We start from the raw sequence: 19,062 nt of genomic DNA, 5'->3' as shown, positions 1-19,062 counted from the left end.
CGGAACACAGCACCAGAGATGGATGTGCATGTCATCTCAAAGAAAGGCATCTTGACCCCACATGACCTATGATGCCCCTTGGTCAATTATCCCAACTGTCGCCCATAAAGTGAGCGGTTGGGTACTCTTTCTGGGTCGCACAGGATCAATTTTTACCACTAACCGCCATTTCAACTGTAATGTTTACCAAAACACGGCGTTCTGAACAAAACATGGGCCAGATTCTCACCGGTGTAACCCCTGACCCGACAAACACAGCAAAAATGGCGGACGCCGGTCACACTTTTTCTTTCGCCGATGTTGACGCCGTGGGTTTGGATTTGGACCACACCTTGTGCCGCTATAAGGTAGCGGAAACGTTCGAGGTAAGATCCAGGCATCCCTGTGTGTAATCTTGTCGGATTCTTCAGATGTTTAGGACTAAAACTAGGTTGTGGTTTTGTGGTCGAGATGTGTCGTAGCGGTGGGGAGGGGGGCAAAGATAAATTTTATGCCGGTATTTTCTAATATAAACGTTACGTTTATGTAATTCCGCCCGCCTACTGTGGTACGACAGTCTTCATTTTGTTAAGAAATTTTACTTCTTTTTCGTTGATCCCATTTTAGATACGTTATGGTTGTATTTAGTAGTGTAGATATCTCGAATAAGATTGCGATTTTGAGCGGCGACAGGCACTCTTGGCCCTGTCAACTCTTATAAATAACACGGCATATCCTCCGCCAAATATACACCCACAACTCCACCCACTCACATAACCTGGAACCCAGACTGTTCCAAGGCCTACACAGGCCAGCTCGTTCGGACCAGGTCCAACACCCAGGGTCCCATTAGGAAATGTTGTCTTCTTCAAAGCCCCCATGAAACTTGAAAGGCCCTTAAGCAACAGGGCTTAAGGCAAAATCACAGGGATGGGCTCAGTTGACCAGGCAAGGATAGAAGCTTAAACAGTACCTAGAAGTCCCATCTATATGTAGCAGCCATTACGGGGAAACACTGGTGACAAAACTGACAGTTTCAATTGACAAAGAATGCAAGCAATGAAGATACAAAATCAGGATAATTTTGCTTGAAATAAGGTAAATTTGCTGGTTATAAATGTATTTAGTACCACATTTAAAACTTACATTTTTGAGTGGTCTATACTAAGTGGATGACTTAAATGCATCCACAAGCAGTCAAGTAGAGACTTCAGTTGTGTATTTTGGACCCAGTGCTTTGGGACTAGTACTGAAATTGTTGTTGTTGTTGTCTTAGATGATCTATGACAGCATGTCCAGATACCTGGTGGAGGAACACAAGTATGGTGAGGAGATGCTGCGACCATTCTCAGAGGACAGGGACTTCTGGTCAGTCTTCTTTTCTCTTCTGTCTCATTGCTTTACACAGTAGATAAGACTTGTAAATTGATACACATCTCAAGGAAATAAAGGTGTTGACTTACTAGTACACATTCTAAAGTAAATGATTTTGTAAAGCCATTTTAGTACGCAGTTGCAACATTTGTTATAGGATTTTTTTGTTTGTTCTCCACAGTGTAAAAGGTCTACTCCTGGATGCTCTGAGAGGAAATTTCCTGAAGTTTGCAGAGGATGGCACCATCCTGAGGTGTGAAACAAAATTTACTATGATTCAGTTAAGGATAAGATATAGTAGAAACTCTTTTGTTTCAGCAACTTAAGGTTTTCACTCTCTGAGTGCTGTCTAAGCACCATAATCTAAGAATTCAGCAGTTTAAAGAATGACAGTACTACTATTTACTGACAGCAGAGTCTCATCTTGCACAAACAGGTGTTTTTATCATATATCAAAGTTTGGTAAGCAAGTGCATTCCTTACAGAGCCAGCCATGGAACTCAGATAATGACAGAAGAGGAAATCACCGCAATATATGGGGATGAGAAGCAGTGGAAGCACTTTGCCGAGCTGAAGGGGAAGTTTGAGAACTCAGGTAATCGTATGAAGAACCTTGTAAGAAACAACTAAAGAAAATGAACCAGTATGTTAAGGAGTAACATGAAAGAACATTCTACTTGTAATGGAGTTGTGTTATACTTGGACTGCTGTACAAAGTATTGATGGTTGATCATTTTACTTGATGATGATATGACCTGAGTGTTACTACTGTTGTTGTTTCAGACAAGTATCACCTGTATGAGAACTACTTTGACATGCCTGGTATCGTGCTGTGTGCTCGAATGGTGGACAACCTGGAAAAAAATGCTGTATGTACTTATTTCTTGGTTTGTGGTATCTATACGTGGTACAAACATTGGTGAATATTACAATGTATTCAACATTTTCTGTCTATGTATTGTTACAGTAATGTAAGTATTTAGATTTTGTTGTAACAATTTCTGTTTGCCAACAGGAAAGCAAAGGAAAGCAGAAAACAAAGATGTGCAAGATGTGGAGGGATGCCATTGATGCCTTCAACAATGCCTACAAACCTGAAGCTTTTGCAGGTATTAATTACCTTCGCCAAGAAGGTTATGTTTTCAGGGGCGTTCGTGTATGTGTGTGTGTGTGTGTGTGTCTGTCTGTCTGTCAACACGATAACTTGAGAAGGCCCTGATGGATTGTCTTGATACTTGGTAGATGGGTAGGTCTTGATGAGACCTCAAAATGATTAGATTTTGGACCCCCTAGCGGCTTGTTATGGTACTGCAGCTGAACTTCCGGTTTTGATATCTCAAGATCCAGACATGCTATGGTGATGAAATTTGAATGGTAGGTAGCTCTTATGCTGGGGAAGAAGTGACATGAGTTTAGACCCCCTAGCAGCTTGCTCTAGAACTGCAGGGGGGTTTAAAGGACAAATGTTTAAAAGAGGATAACTCAAGAACCGATTGATGGATCATCGTGATTTTTGGTATGTAGGTAGCTTAAGTGATGCTTGACATAATGATATTACAATTATGCGAATATTGATGTAATTTGCATAATTAATGAGGAAATTCTATAAATCAGCTGCATTCCATGATAGGAAGTTCAAGCTTGTAACATATGTTATTAAGAACGAGAGAAACACAGGCAACTATTGATTTTGCAAATGAAGACTTAATTTGCATAATTAATGAGAAAATGTTATAATTGCCTAGTGGTAACTGCCTGGAATTTCATGCTTGGGGTGTTTGAAAGTTAAGTGAATGTGAACATAATTAAACATAACTTATTCAAATAAGGACCACATTTGCATAATTTATGAGAAAATGGCATTCTTTGTTAAGACAAGACTCTTTTGGTGGAGAATATGATCAACAGACTGATATAATTCATGCAATTGAGGATCCTATTTGCATAATCAGGGTGATTAGTATATTTCTTATTCATAAAGGCTAACATCATTTGGCGAAGGTATGAGATTGTGGAACTCTAGTTAGTGCTATAAAAGTCATTGAAGCACTTCTTTAAATGTTTGCTATACAAAACAATGGTTTTTGTGAATAAGAGTTTATAGGGCAACAGACATGAATATAGCGGGAAATTGACAGGAAATAAGTTAATCTTGTCTAATCTTGGTCTAATCTTTTCAAGCACACTGTCTAACGTAACATTTTCTTATTTAAAATAGCTCATACAGGTGGCTATTTCCCAGCCATCAAGGATAAGCCGTACATGTACATGCACAAGTGCAGCGAGGACATCCGGCGGTGGCTGAAGGAACTGCGGGCTGCAGGAAAAGCCGTTTTCTTGGCCACAAGCTCCTGTTCTGATTACTGCGATCACATAGCCAGGAAAGTTCTGGGGTAAGTTTTAACGTACAAATTTAAGTATATGTTAACTACCATTTTATACCATGTTGGGCTATTTTTAGTGCAGGGAAAAAGTTTCTAACAAATAATTTTCTGTCCCAAACAGAGATGAGTGGAAGGACTATTTTGATGTTATCGTCACCAACTCAAAGAAGCCAGGTTTCTTCTCAGAGCCACCAAATAAGAGACCTTTCTACTCAGTAGGTGAGTGAAAAGCACCAATGTCATTGTTAGTCTTATATCCCAATTTCAGTGCCATTCTAAACATGATTATGAAATTAAATGGGGATTTTCAGAGGGGTGTAATTGTGTGGTGTTGATGTTCTATCTTGATAACAGTGGATTTTCAAGAGGGCACAAAAGTGAAGGAGCTGGAGAGGGGAAAGGGATACGCACAGGGCAACTGGCAAACACTCATGATCCTTCTCAGACAACTCACAGGCAAGGAAGAGCCTAAGGTACTGTACATTCAATTACATTTAACTACATGTAATTTCATCATACAAATAAATTAAAATGGGAAAAGAGGTTTTTGCATTCTGTAGTGCATTAGCAAATTGCTGCAATACAAAAAGGCGTATTAACGACTTGTTAGAAGTCACATTGAAGTTGTCCCAAAAAACACGAAAATTAAAGTGCCATGAACATTTAATGAGTGTATATCGTGCTTGTGATGTGCTTTTGTAATACATGCCATGAATGTGCATGTAGTCTACGTACTTTGCAGATTTATCAGATGTGTCCTTTAATTTACATTACAGATTGTATTTTAAATGTTTTGTGTTGTTTCCAGGTTGTATATATTGGTGACAGTCTGAGATCAGATATCTTCCCTCCCAAGAAGTTTGCCAACTGGTCGACCATTCTGATCTGTGAGGAGATGGAGGCAGAAGGAATGGAGGAAGACAGGGTAGGAACACTCTTAAGAATTCTTTAGCAGAGTCTTAACAAGATAAGAAACATTTAGGCTGATTCTTATAATTGATGGAAGCTTGAAAGTGTGTGGTGATTGTCATTTCACTTTCCACTTTCCTCTTATGATATTTCTTAAAACATAACTCATCATGATTTCTTTTACCTTTATAGGAAGACCGTATTGACTTAAACTTTTGTAACAGTTTCATCAACCATTGCTAGATACGTTAAGCAGTTATTGTAGGGGTAAAGATACAATGTATGAGGAGTTTTGTGCTAAGGTTATGGATGTACACCACTTCATATGACTAAACCATTGCAACTCATAATAGTATTAAGTACCATTAGAAGCAAGTAGGAAGAACCCTGGCTTCACGCAATAATCCAAACCTTGCTCTTGCATGTGCATGTCTTTTCTGCAGACCCAAAACGGCCCCGCCACCAAGAGAGCGAGATATAGTGTGAGTGGGTTATTATTTTATGGTGTTTCAGGGCACGAAATATGATACAGTGAATCAGTAATTAAATCACAGGTGAACAACTTTTGAAACAATTTGGCAAGAGGTATTTGCAGGTAATTTTGCCACTCTTACAGTCTACAATTCTTAAGATGACAGAAGAAAGTACAGTATTTGGTGTCCTGGGTGTGTGTATGTATTGTTCTACAGTGTGGCTTTGTGCAGTCTTCAAAACCTTTGACCCCTTGCAAGGGTGAAGATGCAGTCTTCCAATCCTTCCTTCCTTTCATGTGTGTGTGTTGTAGTATGACTCTCACTTCTGTTCAAACAGAAAATGTTGCTACAGAAATGATCACATTATACTGATACGATCACATAAACTGCATATAACCATTTCATGTTTTTCATGTCTTTCTCATCCATTTTGTCACCCTTATGCATGTTGTAAGAAAATTTGTGTTGTGTATTTTCCCCTAAAAGCTCAATATAAGGATTCCTTGTTCTTATTTCTCAGGAGAATGACTATGACCCCGCCAGCAAAGCTATCCTGGTGTCAGACATGTGGGGACCCTTCCTGACAGACAGAAGCACTTCCGGGTCAGAGGTCGTGACGGTGTGTGGCCACATCCTGAGGAGCAGTGCCGACATCTGTGTACCTCACCTGGACTACCTGGCAGGTGGGCAGAGAAAATTACACATTTTGCAAACACAAAAAACTGTTCTTTTTTAAAGTGATTTTAATGTGTGGTTTAGTTATCACTTACCTTGCTTGTGGACCACATTAGGCATCATACATGTAACTTCTTCCATACAATTTTACAGCTTGTAACTCTAAGCTGTACTGTGAAATAAAGACTTGACCAGTGATTCTTGACTTTGGATTCTAATTCATATCTTTTCAAGGCCAATAGACAGAATTCGCAATCACTAACAAGCATTTTTTTTGTCCCAGGTCTGCCTTTGGACCACAAGTTCACCACCTTTAAGGACAGTAGTTCTGACTGGGCAGGGTTCCACCCTGGGAAACCCAGGTCTCTAAGGAAGTAGACCCACGAAAACTGACATCAGAGGAAGTAGACCCAGGAAAACCAACCTCGGAGAAAGTAGATCCAGGCAAACCCAGATCTCTGAGAAAGTAGACCCAGGAAAACCCAGATCAAGAGATACTCACATCACCTTAGAAGTAGACCCACTGGGAAAACAACAGAGGAGATACACCTGCTGGAAACCTAGATATCTTCAGAAGTACACCCAGCAAAACACACGTCTCTGGTGCAGTAGACCTAGGGAAAGGAACATCTCTTAAGAGGTAGACCAAGGAAAAGCCACACCTCTGAGACAGTAGACCCATGGAAACCCACATCTTGCAAAGTAGAACAAGTGAAAAAGGAAAACACTGACAGCAAAATGCACCATAATTGGCCTTCCTTCTCCATTTTCAGTCATTGCTGTTAAAAGTAAACTGAGAAAATAATACCATAATCAAACATTAGATGATAGATTGTGATCTCTAAGCACCAAAATCAGGAATTTGAATAAAGAAAGTTTGGGGTCCATTTCACAAACATTCTTGCCTCAATTTTAACAACTCAAAAGTTCGCTTTGCAAACTGCCAGTCCAGATATGTGCAACCACATTGTAAGTCATACAAGCCAACTACCTCATGAATCGCACTTCATCAAATGTGATGACTTTAGTGATATACTTAGAACTTTACAAACTGTATTTACATTTTGTAAACTTTAAGTAGCATCTGTCACCAAGTATGCAAAAAAAGAATTTTTGTTTTATTTTGGTCTAATATTTGATTTTCATGTTAATATTGTACCACTGGCTGACACAGTCAAAATCTCACTGCAAACATTACTAATAATTGTATCATCACAAATTATGTATTATGCTGTTTATGCTAAGCGTAGCAGGGAATACTCCTTTCCTGTTTGACTATTGTTTGGACTGAAATAGATTTTAGCTATTGAATTGAAAGGAAGAGATTTGCAAACAGTGTGGTAGCCAGTCTCTTATTGTAAGTCAGTTAAGATATGACTGTACTTGTGTGGAATGTGGAATAGTATAGTCTGTATTGTGCCTAAACTAGGCTGAACCCTGAATTCTATTGAATTCAACTTTTAGATTATTGGTAAAGTTATTTATTTTTCTTATCCCTTTTGCAAGGGCTATTTAAAAGTTTGTTTTAAACTTAATTTTATGATCTGTGATTGTGTAGACCAGGTCAGTTTGTAAACTTGGCTACCAGCGTGAACTTGTAATGAGAAATATTTCAATTGTGGAAAAATTAACCCAAAATTTGGAGGTTTTAGGCCAGCTTTTACTCACTACTAAAATGAACCTAAATGTGGAGGAATGTTACTAAATTAACAGTTGTACAATTAAGAAGCATTTTACAAACGAAGTCAGAGCACCTACATTGTACAAGTTCTTTAATGATTTTATTGCAAGTAAGTTTATAAGTATCAAATCTATCTGGAAGTATTTCAAAATGTATAAAAGTACCAAGGTTTTGTTACTGTCCTGACTCTGCAATCAAAATCAGCGCACATACAGATTCTTAAAAGCACAGTTAAGTGGCCTACAAACCAACATTAAGTTTTCTAAATGATGTAATTAAGTACCAATAATTACTACAGTAATAGTGTATGTATGTGTGATTAGTGTATACTTAACATATAATGGAATTAGGATACTGTTTTTATTTGTGTGCAATTAGCATATTACAGGACTTAAATTTAATAAAAGTGCCCAAACCAACCCACTTCTCATGTAAGCTGTCAGGACTCAGAAGTTTATCTAACTCTTTGACCAATTTCAATGAGCAGTTGTGTGTAAATAGATCTTTTATTAACATGTGTTACAATATTTATTGTATTGCCTGATTCAAGTAGAATACAGTTCTAAATGATTTTGTTTAGGAACATTGAAGAAAAATCCACCTTCTCTTCGTAAAATTCAAGAACATGACACTGCATTTAAAATGTTAACTTATCTTAAGTGTAAAATAACATGTACACATTTGCAGTGTAAAAAAATTGAGTTTTTTCCTTTGTTTAACATATTTTTCATGACTTTGTGTGCAAGATAGAAAGATTCCTACTGGTACATGTGATTGCTAGACAGTGTTGTTTTAGCTGTATACCGGGTATGATTGAAATATATACTTAGTGTCCTTTAGAAGTAAGTTGTAGCTAATATTGTGCACCTTAAATTAAAAGCACTAATACAGACAGTGCAACTGAGTGAAGCAGTTGTGTCCTTATTTACCCTTGGTACGATACTTGTGATATGTTTATTTTATTAAGATGGACAATGCCTCTTGAAGTTTAACCTAAAAAGACCTGAAAAGACTTCTGAAGCTCTGTTTTTGCAATTAGCCAGTTGCAACCTGCTCAGTAGAGTCAAGAGATACCAGAAAAAGACTGGAATCCAGGCTACCTGAAGGCATATCATACTGATCTGGTAGAGTACTGTAAGTTTTCCTGCACAGACCATAACATTCTTGGCGCCTAGATTTAATCTTTCAGACTGAACATGCTTATTTTAGAGTACAAAAAGTATCAATCATTCTCCCTGAGTCCTGTATATACATATATAGATCATAGATAGGTCTGGTAAACTCTACTGCAGTTCTGATTTAAGTTGCAAGATGGCATCTCCTAATGCCTGGTAATCAGCAAGTTCGTTGTAGATGTGGGCAGATATCCTGACATACAGCTCCCCCTGCACTGCCTTCAGGGGTACCTAGGGGGAGTCGATGCAATGAACAATTTAGTAAGACAATTGGTAATACCAAGGAGGTTAAATACAAGATTTAAACCTTGGTGAGACCTACAAATCTAACAAAGTTCAGTGTTACTGTTAGTGCCAAGTGTTAAGTGTGTTCTTGCTCACATGCACACACAAATGTCTGAAAGAAAGGCATCTTCATGCTTTCTACAATCTACCTATACCTAATCGTTGAAAATCAAAAGTCTGGATGCTCAAACATTACTGACAGCAGAAATTTCTTTTGGCACAGATTCAAAATTTTGTCTCCTAACTTTTCAGACATAACTTCTGACTACCTAATAATGGTTAGAATAGACTTTGAAGTAACACACTAAGTAAAGGACATGACATGATACATACCTCAATGTTAAACCTATGGTACAGTTGGTTCTGTATCTTCTCAGCCAGGTCATAGGTCACAGCAGTATCATCATGGAAGGCAGGAGGTAACTGCACCAGCGCCATGGAAGCTGTCGGGACAAAATAGGAATTTATTCACGTTTTCCTGAATCCATGAGAAAACTACTCCATATACCTTGATTATATTATACCAACTATATATCAAAACATAATGGTTATGTTAGGGTGTTTGGCCCAGTACCCAGAGGTACAGGGTTTGTTTCCCATGATATTCCCTGATATTGCCCTTGGGAAAGGTACTTAATACGACTTTCCTCACTTCACTCGGGTAAAAATGACTACCTAGCTTTGGTCAGGGATGTCCCTTGGATAGGACGTTCAATGGAAGTATTGTGCTAGGATAGCCACAGCTTGAGCACCCCTCCATACTTATAAAAAAAAGAGTAGGGGTCCTTCCTGGTGTAAGTCATTCAAACCTTACAGTCCTTACATATTAAGGTCACCTGAGTTAGCACCAAATGGCAGCCGCTCCAGACCCTTGCGAGTCAGCCCCACTGATTGTTAGTTCCTCACAATTCAGCCCTTGGCTGTAAGGATAAGCCAGCCCACACAATTACAATTAGAAGTTGCAATGTTAAGAAGACATGAATCGCACATGTACTAGCCTCAAGCATGTTAATAGAAGACCATTCTTTGAAGAAACACTACTAGTACATTATTGTACATGTATATCAGTGTTTGAGGAGAGCCACACTTTTGAGTACAAGACGTACACAGAAAGCATGTTTGAAACATACATGTATGTCCCACCAAACATAGTTGTAGACTATAAGCTTTGTTCCATCACAAGAAAGGAAATGACTGTGAATTTTCAGTCGATCTTGTTGACCTTTATCCTTTTTTTTGTTAGAACAAAGCTAAAACCCTACAACTATGGAATCTACCAACAAAGATGAGCTTTTATTCCCACCGAACATGTGGAGTGGTGCCAGTAGTCCTGTGTTCCATTTCTCCATCAGTAGCTCAGCAGCCTGTGTGACCAGGTCATGTAGGTACGTCTGTACCCTCTCTGGTCCCACACACTGCCAGAAGTCCAGCACAGTGTGCAGAGACAGCTTAGAACTGTAGTCCTTCATACCTGAGGAGAAATATCAGCATAAGTCATGTGGAAGAGAAAATGAAGTGTATTTTCTTGAGGCTACTCCACCAAAAGTATGTACTGTGCAGTAGGTACATTGTACAAGGCCAGCATACAAGGTACCAAACATATAGCATGGTAAGTGCAGATTTGAAAACAAGTGCTTTTGAAAAAGCTGGCATTCTGGCCAGGTTTGCACTTGCCAGTTAGATTCATAAAAGGGATGCTGGGGACAAGAAATGACATTCAGGATTTTGAATTTTTGAAATATCTACACAGAGGGGAGAAGCCATTGTTTAACTGCCACCTTTTACTGACTCCAGGTTATCCACAAAACCTAAGCTAGTGTGTTACATCGATGGTTGGTTATACTGGCTATACAGATACAGACAGAACCTGGGAAGGCGAACTCAGCGTTGAATCCTGCCCCGTGTCCGTGGGACACCACCAGCGGGCGTGTCGTCTCCTGGAGATCTCTCCGCACGTACAGCAGGGCCACGCCCTTCGGACAACAGAACCACTTATGGGCATTGGTCACGTAATAGTCTGGGTTCAACGACCTGGAGGGCACAGGGAGAAGACAAGGTCATATGGGGTTATCTTCTATATACATGTATATGTTAAAACATATGCTGCAGTGCAATCTATACAAAGTTTTGCAGTAGATCTAAAAAAATCTAGCAACCCTTAATCTAGCTATCTGTCTTTAATGGCTTATACACTAATTAATTAGGTGCTATATCTAATTACCTTTCATAACCATTCCTGTATAATTAAGAATGTTTAAGTTTGTTAAAGTTGTGGCTTACCTGAGGTTGATTGGCAGAGCACCTAGTGCATGTGCACCATCTACTAGTACTGGTACTCCTCTGTGGAAAGAGAGAGAAATACTGGGTTATATCAGTTTTCAAACAAAGTATTTCATATCTATGGTATAAATCTAATTATGAAAAGCAATAATGCAAAATAGGCATAATGGCATACTAAGTTTGGACTTGAACTATGCCCCACTTACATGTATCATTAAGCAATAAAACCATTACAAGACTGCAGTATTTTTCAAGAATTGTAAAGTATTGGGTCTTTATCTGACCTGTCATGACAGATGTGGATGAGTTCCTTGAGTGGGTTGATGAAGGGTGTGTTACTGGGGATGTGGTCAAACACTGCCAGTCTGGTGCCTGGTCTCAGGGTGTCTCGTACTAGTGATACAATCTGTAACATTCACACTGATTTAACCAACACTAGTGATACAATCTGTAACATTCACACTGCTTTAACCCTTGTTCTACTGGCATGGCCTCTGACCAGATATATTTCAGGGGCATAGCAGGGAGAAGGTTGAATTTTGTACATAAATCAACAAGTTCCAATATCAATGCTGTCAAGAATCAATCAAAAAGCATACTAGTAATTCTGATTTGCTAACCCAAACTTTAGCAAATCTTCAATATAGTAAGTACATGTAAATATATTGTAACCAAACACAGTTGTGATGTTGTCAGCTTGCAGTACATCTTAAATTTTTGTAGTACTGTATGGTTGCCAATCATTACAAAATGTACACATTGTAGGCCAGTGTCTGGCACCTTACTAGTACTCAGGTAACTGATTTTGTAATGATTGACAACCGTACAGTGCTACTGACATTATAACAACAAAAATGTAAGTTTTTACCTGTTCTGGACCTTCCAGAGGAAACTTGACCACCTCCTCCTGTATGGTGACACCTGTCTCGTCCCGTACATGAGACAGTAGTTTCTTCACGGCGCCGTACGTGACGCTGAGACAGTAGATCACGTCTCCAGGACCCAGCTTCTGACTCTTGATCACCGCATTGGTGCCGGTCGACGCGTTGGTTACCAAGGCAATGTCTCTTGGGTCCGCTCCTGGTACAGAAACACTATACAGTAAATTCATATATATTTGGCATGGATTCAATCCGTAATAAGATAGAAAGGAGATTTTTGCATTTTTTGTTGCAAGTTTGCAGTTGAAACAGTTGTGTGTGACAGCATACAAATGCATACAAGATGTAGCCTGGGTGCCATCCACTGTGGTAGCCAGGAACATTAGGGAGCTGGCAGAAACTATGGAGGATGGCACCCAGGCTATACAAGATGTACAAAGGCCCATACCTACAAACTGTGCTGCTCTACGGCTCACCCACACCAGGTGGGGCAACACCTGTCTGTCAAAGAACCGCAGCGGCTGCCGCTCCACCTGCACCTGCCATTTCTGTGGAAACATTTAACAAATCTGTACATTTCATACATAACATTACCGGTATACCTGTTAATACAACATGGTACTGCATGGTTTTATCAAATTTCCAATTGATAGTTTGTTTGCAAATGGACAAGTTATATCTTATATATATGTGGTTCTTGACAGTTAACTAACTACCGAATTAAGGTTTTTACTGAAAGCTTGATTTGCTCTTTGCAAAGACAAGACAACTGCAGTACATCTGTCTGCCTCCAGGAGGAGCAGTCAAACTCATTGGAAACTCACCATGGAAACATCCAGGGCATCCTTCAGGGCAGCACCAAAGGCTCCATGGTTCAGAAATGTACAGTCTTCCTGGAACAAGAAAAGAAATGTTTGAATCATATTTAATATCCTAATTTATACACATTACCAATACTTAATGAGCTCAGACTGACACTGTAACATTGCTAAATTGGCATAATACATGTATAAACATCATAACATTGGCACCTACATGTAGAAAAACACAGCCCTTTAGACTGTGCCCATAACAATTACCTCTAATAAGAAGTGCTTTTTTCTCATCTCCTTCCCAAATTTCGGGCATTTCTCTGGATCTTTGTAATCTTCAAATGATGGGAGGTCAAAGGGCAATGGTGGTGGTTCATACTGGTCCTGTAAGTGAAAAACACACAAGATGTGCTGTAGGCTATAGCAAAATGATATGTCAATGCATGTTTACAACTGCACCTGATGTTGATTAGTGTAAGACAATGATTAGAATGATGTAAATGTTAAGTGTTCACAAGGAGACTAAAATATATGAATTCAACAGTATTTTTTCTTCTTTACTTATGAGTTATGTCGGTGTATACAGGTTATCTGATGGAATTATAAGAGATGACACTACTAACTCTCACCTCTGGTTGATGAATAAGTTCCTGAACGTTGGAGGACTGGAAAGACCCAAAATCTCTTCTCCCACCTGTAAAAATAACAAATAAATTTGCTGAGTCATACCTTCGTCACACAAGTTATATGACCGCGACGCTTAACTGTTGTGATTGCAGCTGATATTGTTTTTCAGTTTTAGATCCGTCTGATGTATTGTTATTGAAAAACTAGCAAACAACAAGTTAGTGTTTCACCACAACACCTTCGATGCCTGTAAAATAATAGCAGCAATGCCCCCCTCCCCCGTAAGTTATAAGAAGCGAAAACAAAGTTTCTGGGTTTTTACGATGGCGCCTGAGTTGACGATATTGTGTTACTTCTGTTTCCCTGAAAGCTTAGCTGTTAAAAGTGACCTTCCAGCGTCAACGGACATTTACACAATGCCAGAGAATCGCCGCCGACTCCGATCGGCAGACGACAGGGACATTTCATACATACCGCTCTTCGCCATCTCTGATGGAGACATGGTACGGCAGCGCCGCCTTGCGGAAATGATTTAACTTGCCCTACACATAAGTCATAACGTTACATAGAATCATACATGCCAAAACTGTCAACGTTAACATTTTCATTTTATCTTTACAAGTAACGCACGTTACATGTAACGATTGAGTAGTATAGCACCACCCACAAGGTTGATGATCACATCTTTTATTACATATGACACTTCAAACAAATCTTGGTTACTGAAATACACACGTGCACCAACACCTAACGTTACAAATACACACCATCTTGGTTACTGAAATACACATCATCAGCTAGAAATACACACAATATTGGTTACTGAAATACACACCATCAGCTATATAGTCCAATCATCATACCTTTTATCATACTGTGATCTAAAACGTTTGACAAGATAAAATGGCAAAATAGTAAAATTACCGTGATAATCATCCCTAAGTCCATGCTGCTTACATATTAGACGTAATTTTAATATCGATATCGACAGATCAATACAATATAAAACAATACAACACAGATGGCAACTGTGCATGAACGTTACACAAGTTATGTTCAAATGGAAATATTATTCAGTGAAATATAATTATTGCTATATACAGAAAATGTTGATCCCAAATCATGGTGGAGTGTAGACATATTCATTATGTTAAGCACGACTGTTTAAGGTTTATTGTCACAATTACCATTGGTATCAGCACATGCATCTACCTGCTATATCAGAGCCAACACTATCATAAGCATGATACATAGCAAATTACCGAAGCACTACTATGTCGCAATGCGTTACATGTCGTTCATTATTCGGACATTCGGAGATAGTTTTTACATTTTGTGTGTGATCATTACTCTGCCATCAGGTGTCTCCACATATATAGTGATTGGTTTATTTCATTAGATTGCACGTACAGGCTCATAGAGCGCTCAACGCGCATGCTGAATTGACCTGGGATTACAATTGGAGGACATGCATGAATTTTACAAATGCCTTGCTAATTTTCGTGCTAAAATATTTTACCTTAGAATTTGTGTTTGTTTGTGTGTGTGTGTGTGTGTGTGTGTGTATGTGTGTGTGTTCTGTTAAAGTGGAAGCGTGGAACTGTGGCAAATGATACCAATCATGATCGATATCTGCCCCCCCCCCCCCTTAGGCTGGCCAAACTGACACTAGACTTTCAATTCGTGTGTTCGGCTTAACTCAGTGTCTTGGCATGGCTGACGTGTAATCGGACGAACAACAGTTCACATATATTTCTATCTAGCCAATTAATAACCTTTTCCTTGCGATGCAAAGAGTTAACCCGAGGAGAACAAAGGGTGTGAGAGCTGACAGCACAATCACTGCAGCGATGCCTGCATCCATCGTCACTGTAAGGCAAGTGAGTGATTGGTGTTTGCTGAGTAATATTAGAACACATACTTAGGTAGGTGGTGGAACAAAAACTTGAAAAAGGATTGAGAAGAGGGATTTCAAAACAGGCTAGTTGTTTTCTGGACAATTTTGCAACCCGATGGTCGGTTACTGAGTAAACATCACTATTTCACTATTAAAATAATTGCATTATCAGTACAACACATCGCGATCGATATCCTGAAAATGCCGGTACATAATTATTTTTGCCCACCTTTCTGAACTGCAAAGAAGTTTACAGGGATGCCAACAACAACTCCAAGAAACAGAGCCACAATCAGAGGGTACACAATCCAGTACCAAGTGATAGCCCAACAGTGGCCATGACCGCCTAGTAAGTGAGACAAAAAAAAACACCACAGACATCAGCCAGGCCGATGTGGCTGTCATGATTAGTGATAAAATCTCTTAAGTAACTAATGGAAAATAGAATCGACAGCATGTAACAGTTATTCGTTCATTTGTGAATTTGTTTTTAACATCACTGCTAGAATGGTTTAAGAATGGATAGAATGATAGGCAAAGTAAACTTTTGTGTAAGTAGCTAACTATGCCTAATTTGAATTTATTTGAATTGAATCTTCAGTGATTGTGCTTCAGAGGCAATCCCGTGTCTTACCGTCAGATACGTGAATACTGAAGGCAATGAGAACCAGAACTGTTGCAGCGATGGTGCACCCAGCCTCAGAGGCAGCAAACTTGACAACACGGCTGTCACAGTCTGTTGGAAAAGAGAAAGAAAGACAGAAAGCCTTCGTATGGTTAAACTATACATTGTCAGCCTCATTCATTGTTAACGGCTAACGGCGCGGAGCCGGAGGAGACTAACTACGCAGATTTCAGAATAACGTTTCGACGGTGCAAGAAACCGAAAATCAGCGTGAGATATTGCCAAATCTGTTTTCATAACGGCTATTCCAAGATCAGGGTGTACGAATGGCATCCTGCATTGTTATATCATTTTAACTAAATATCTATTGCATTCTGTTTTAAACATATGATCTAAATACAAGTATTGTCCAGATTATCCTGAGGCTTTTTGGTAGACAGATTCTCAAAACATACTCAAGATCAAATAGTGACACTTTTTCAAGCATCCAATGATATTGACAGAGCCAATAACATTCCACAGAATGAGATGTATGAACCATAAAATCACTAACCTTCAGCAAAGACAATGGTCTGTTGGACCACCACAGTGCGTGTAGAGTTGTCAATGGCAGTTCCATTCTCAGATAACGGGATGTAAGATTGGAACGTCAGGGTCACAGGGTTGTAGACATCATCCTGAAATGTGAATGTACTGATGACGGTCCAGCGTCCGTCCTGATCCGTCAGTGTTGCCTCTATCGCTGAATTGTTGACTGGCTCCTTCCCATTCAGTTCCCAGGTGTTCTGACAGGGGAGGCTGCTGCCGGAGACAATGGACGTGAGGGTCACTGAATTTCCTTTCCCGACTACCATGTTCTCGGTGTAGCCTCGGATCTGGAAGTCTGTAAATATGTAGGCTCATTACATTGCTCTTATACAAGGTCGCACGGAATCTATATGCAGAAGTTGACGTCGACCTGTGATAAATCATAATAAATTTCACCGTTGTGACTTATAACACCATTTTTCTCTTCTGTTACCATCATTAAAAAGAAGAGGAATACATATTGATGATATAGGTAGCGGTAAAGTCTTACCAACAACTTTCAGCTTCACGTCAGAGGAAGCAGTTGCTAGGAATGGCTGAAGCACTGTAACCTCACACCGATAGGTCCCTTCGTCATACAGAAAGACATCGGTGATGTTCAGGGAGCGTCTGTCGGGTTGGATGGAGACCCTTCCTTCCAGACCAAGTTCTGTCTGCCGATCTTCAGAGTGTAATTCTTGGCCATTGACACTGGTTAAGAAAGCTGGCCCTGGGGAACCATCAGGGTTCAGCTTGTACCAGCTGGTCTGATAGCGAACGGTAGGCTCAGCCGCGGTAGTGTCGAAGTTGCAACGAAGCTCCAATGACTTTGTTTTAAAGACTTCAAGCTCTATGTCCGTATGAACCACAAGTGGCAACCCTGAAATGAAAAATACTGCTCAAATATTTGCAAAAACACAGTAAAGCAAAGTACAGACATGTTCTTTGGAAACGTTATAGAAATGCCGATTGTCATATGCAGTTAGAGATCAAAATATAAAGATACTGTTAGCTGTACCTTCTGCGGTTGAACCTCCGCTCAAAGGCAATCCAGTGGTCCTTTGTCCTGTAATTAAATTTGTTGTATGTTAGCAAAGTGACATCACCTTCAAATACACTTCCGGAAAGCTATTTTGGTTTTTCGAGAACTTGTGACCAAGGAGTGTACATATGGCATACTTCAATCGGGATTTGGACATAATCTATGAACTGTAGGGTTTAAGGATCGGCTCAATCAATCATCGTCTTCATAGATTACCACATGTATATGTCGAACTCTTGCTGCCTCCAGGCCAGATTTTAATTCTATGACCGGTGTCTAAGTTCACCCCATTTTCACCCCAATGTGTTTATTTGGGACCTGCCCACTATCATAGTACTAGTACAATTGTGGTGATAAAAGCACTGTCCACCTAGCCTGGAACAATCGGGGCATTGCAAGAATGAATTGGGTTTATAAGATAGAGTGTTATACTTCTTCAGGAACATCAATCTCTTGATAAACATTTGGTGAAGTTGGGACTCTCAACTTCTCTTGTTTCTAGTGGTTAGAAATGTACAATGCATGTACCCGCATCGTTCAGTATTAATCCGCGATAATCATAGATTAAAAACCCGAATGGGACCCAGTCACAACTTAAAAGTTGTAAATGGCTTGAAATGAGGATGGTGGATGCTTGTTATGTTAATTTGTTTCGACATCCAAGGTATAAGAATTGTTTTCTTAGCGGAAGTTCATGTACAATGTAATAGAAACCGCCATCGACCCCCGACGTCACTATGTACACGTCTACCTGAATGTACATGTAATATGTAACCTATTCGTAAGGGGAGAATTCAGTTCGACTGTGATTGTGAAAGGTAGCTATAGCTGGGAAATATCAATAAGAAATAGCGATCCTGATTTCTAAGAGTCATATACTGTATCATTTGTCTATTCTCTTTATTTATATCGTTAGCTATAAACGTATTTGACCTTGCACCTGGTAAGTGTACGCAGCAAGCTCTACGCGACAAAGGGTTTGAAAATGAAAGTTCTACGTTTTCTGTCTCAGCACATTACCATGGTATATCACCATTCTTTCGTTCATATCATCCATGTTTGCATACAATACCAATTCATGGTATTGTATGCAAACAACAAATAGTGTACATGCAAGAATATCGATCGTTACCTGCGGTTTGCAGGACTCCGAGTCCAAAGCACAGAATGAGGTGGAACAACATGTTTTCCCCGTACATGGGTTTGTCAGCCTATGTCGTCAATGGCATGGTCAAACACAGCTATGCGTAGCTCGGTAAACATATATTGGGCATAAACTCTGATTGGTTCGTTCTGTAGGTATTAAGTCAACATTACTCTCTTAACTGTACGTACGTAGCAATGTAGTCATTGTGTACTAAAGCTGTATGCAATGGGAAAATGAAAATTATGAACA

General features: G+C 39.5%; 1 protein-coding gene and 1 pseudogene across 1 annotated transcript; one reads left to right on the top strand and one right to left on the bottom strand.

Moving 5' to 3' along the window:
* Nucleotides 1–8,653, top strand: LOC109469223 (5'-nucleotidase domain-containing protein 1-like). The gene is made up of 13 exons (XM_019767684.1): nt 1–365; nt 1,256–1,347; nt 1,535–1,606; nt 1,839–1,948; nt 2,137–2,222; nt 2,369–2,462; nt 3,572–3,746; nt 3,859–3,956; nt 4,092–4,210; nt 4,546–4,662; nt 5,090–5,128; nt 5,640–5,802; nt 6,078–8,653. Exons 1-13 carry the CDS (start codon nt 180–182, stop codon nt 6,170–6,172), a joined length of 1,446 nt encoding a protein of 481 aa, XP_019623243.1. The 5' UTR covers nt 1–179; the 3' UTR covers nt 6,173–8,653.
* A 5-nt stretch (nt 8,654–8,658) lies between these two features.
* Nucleotides 8,659–18,895, bottom strand: LOC109469224 (annotated as a pseudogene).
* Between the last annotated feature and the right edge of the window lie 167 nt (nt 18,896–19,062).

Source organism: Branchiostoma belcheri, unplaced genomic scaffold, assembly GCF_001625305.1.
Source record: "Branchiostoma belcheri isolate BF01 breed outbred unplaced genomic scaffold, Haploidv18h27 scaffold20, whole genome shotgun sequence".
NCBI classification, from domain to species: Eukaryota; Metazoa; Chordata; class Leptocardii; order Amphioxiformes; family Branchiostomatidae; genus Branchiostoma; species Branchiostoma belcheri.
Note: the sequence above shows the minus strand (reverse complement) of the source record. Positions and strands in the feature narration are given on the sequence as shown.

What these genes read in the sequence shown, in the direction of transcription:
- LOC109469223 (XM_019767684.1), top strand. Translation starts at nt 180, where the DNA reads ATGTTTACCAAAACACGGCGTTCTGAACAAAACATGGGCCAGATTCTC. An exon ending in AGGTAGCGGAAACGTTCGAG is followed by an intron (nt 366 to 1,255) that starts GTAAGATCCAGG and finishes TTGTTGTCTTAG; the next exon opens with ATGATCTATGACAGCATGTC. An exon ending in CAAACCTGAAGCTTTTGCAG is followed by an intron (nt 2,463 to 3,571) that starts GTATTAATTACC and finishes TATTTAAAATAG; the next exon opens with CTCATACAGGTGGCTATTTC.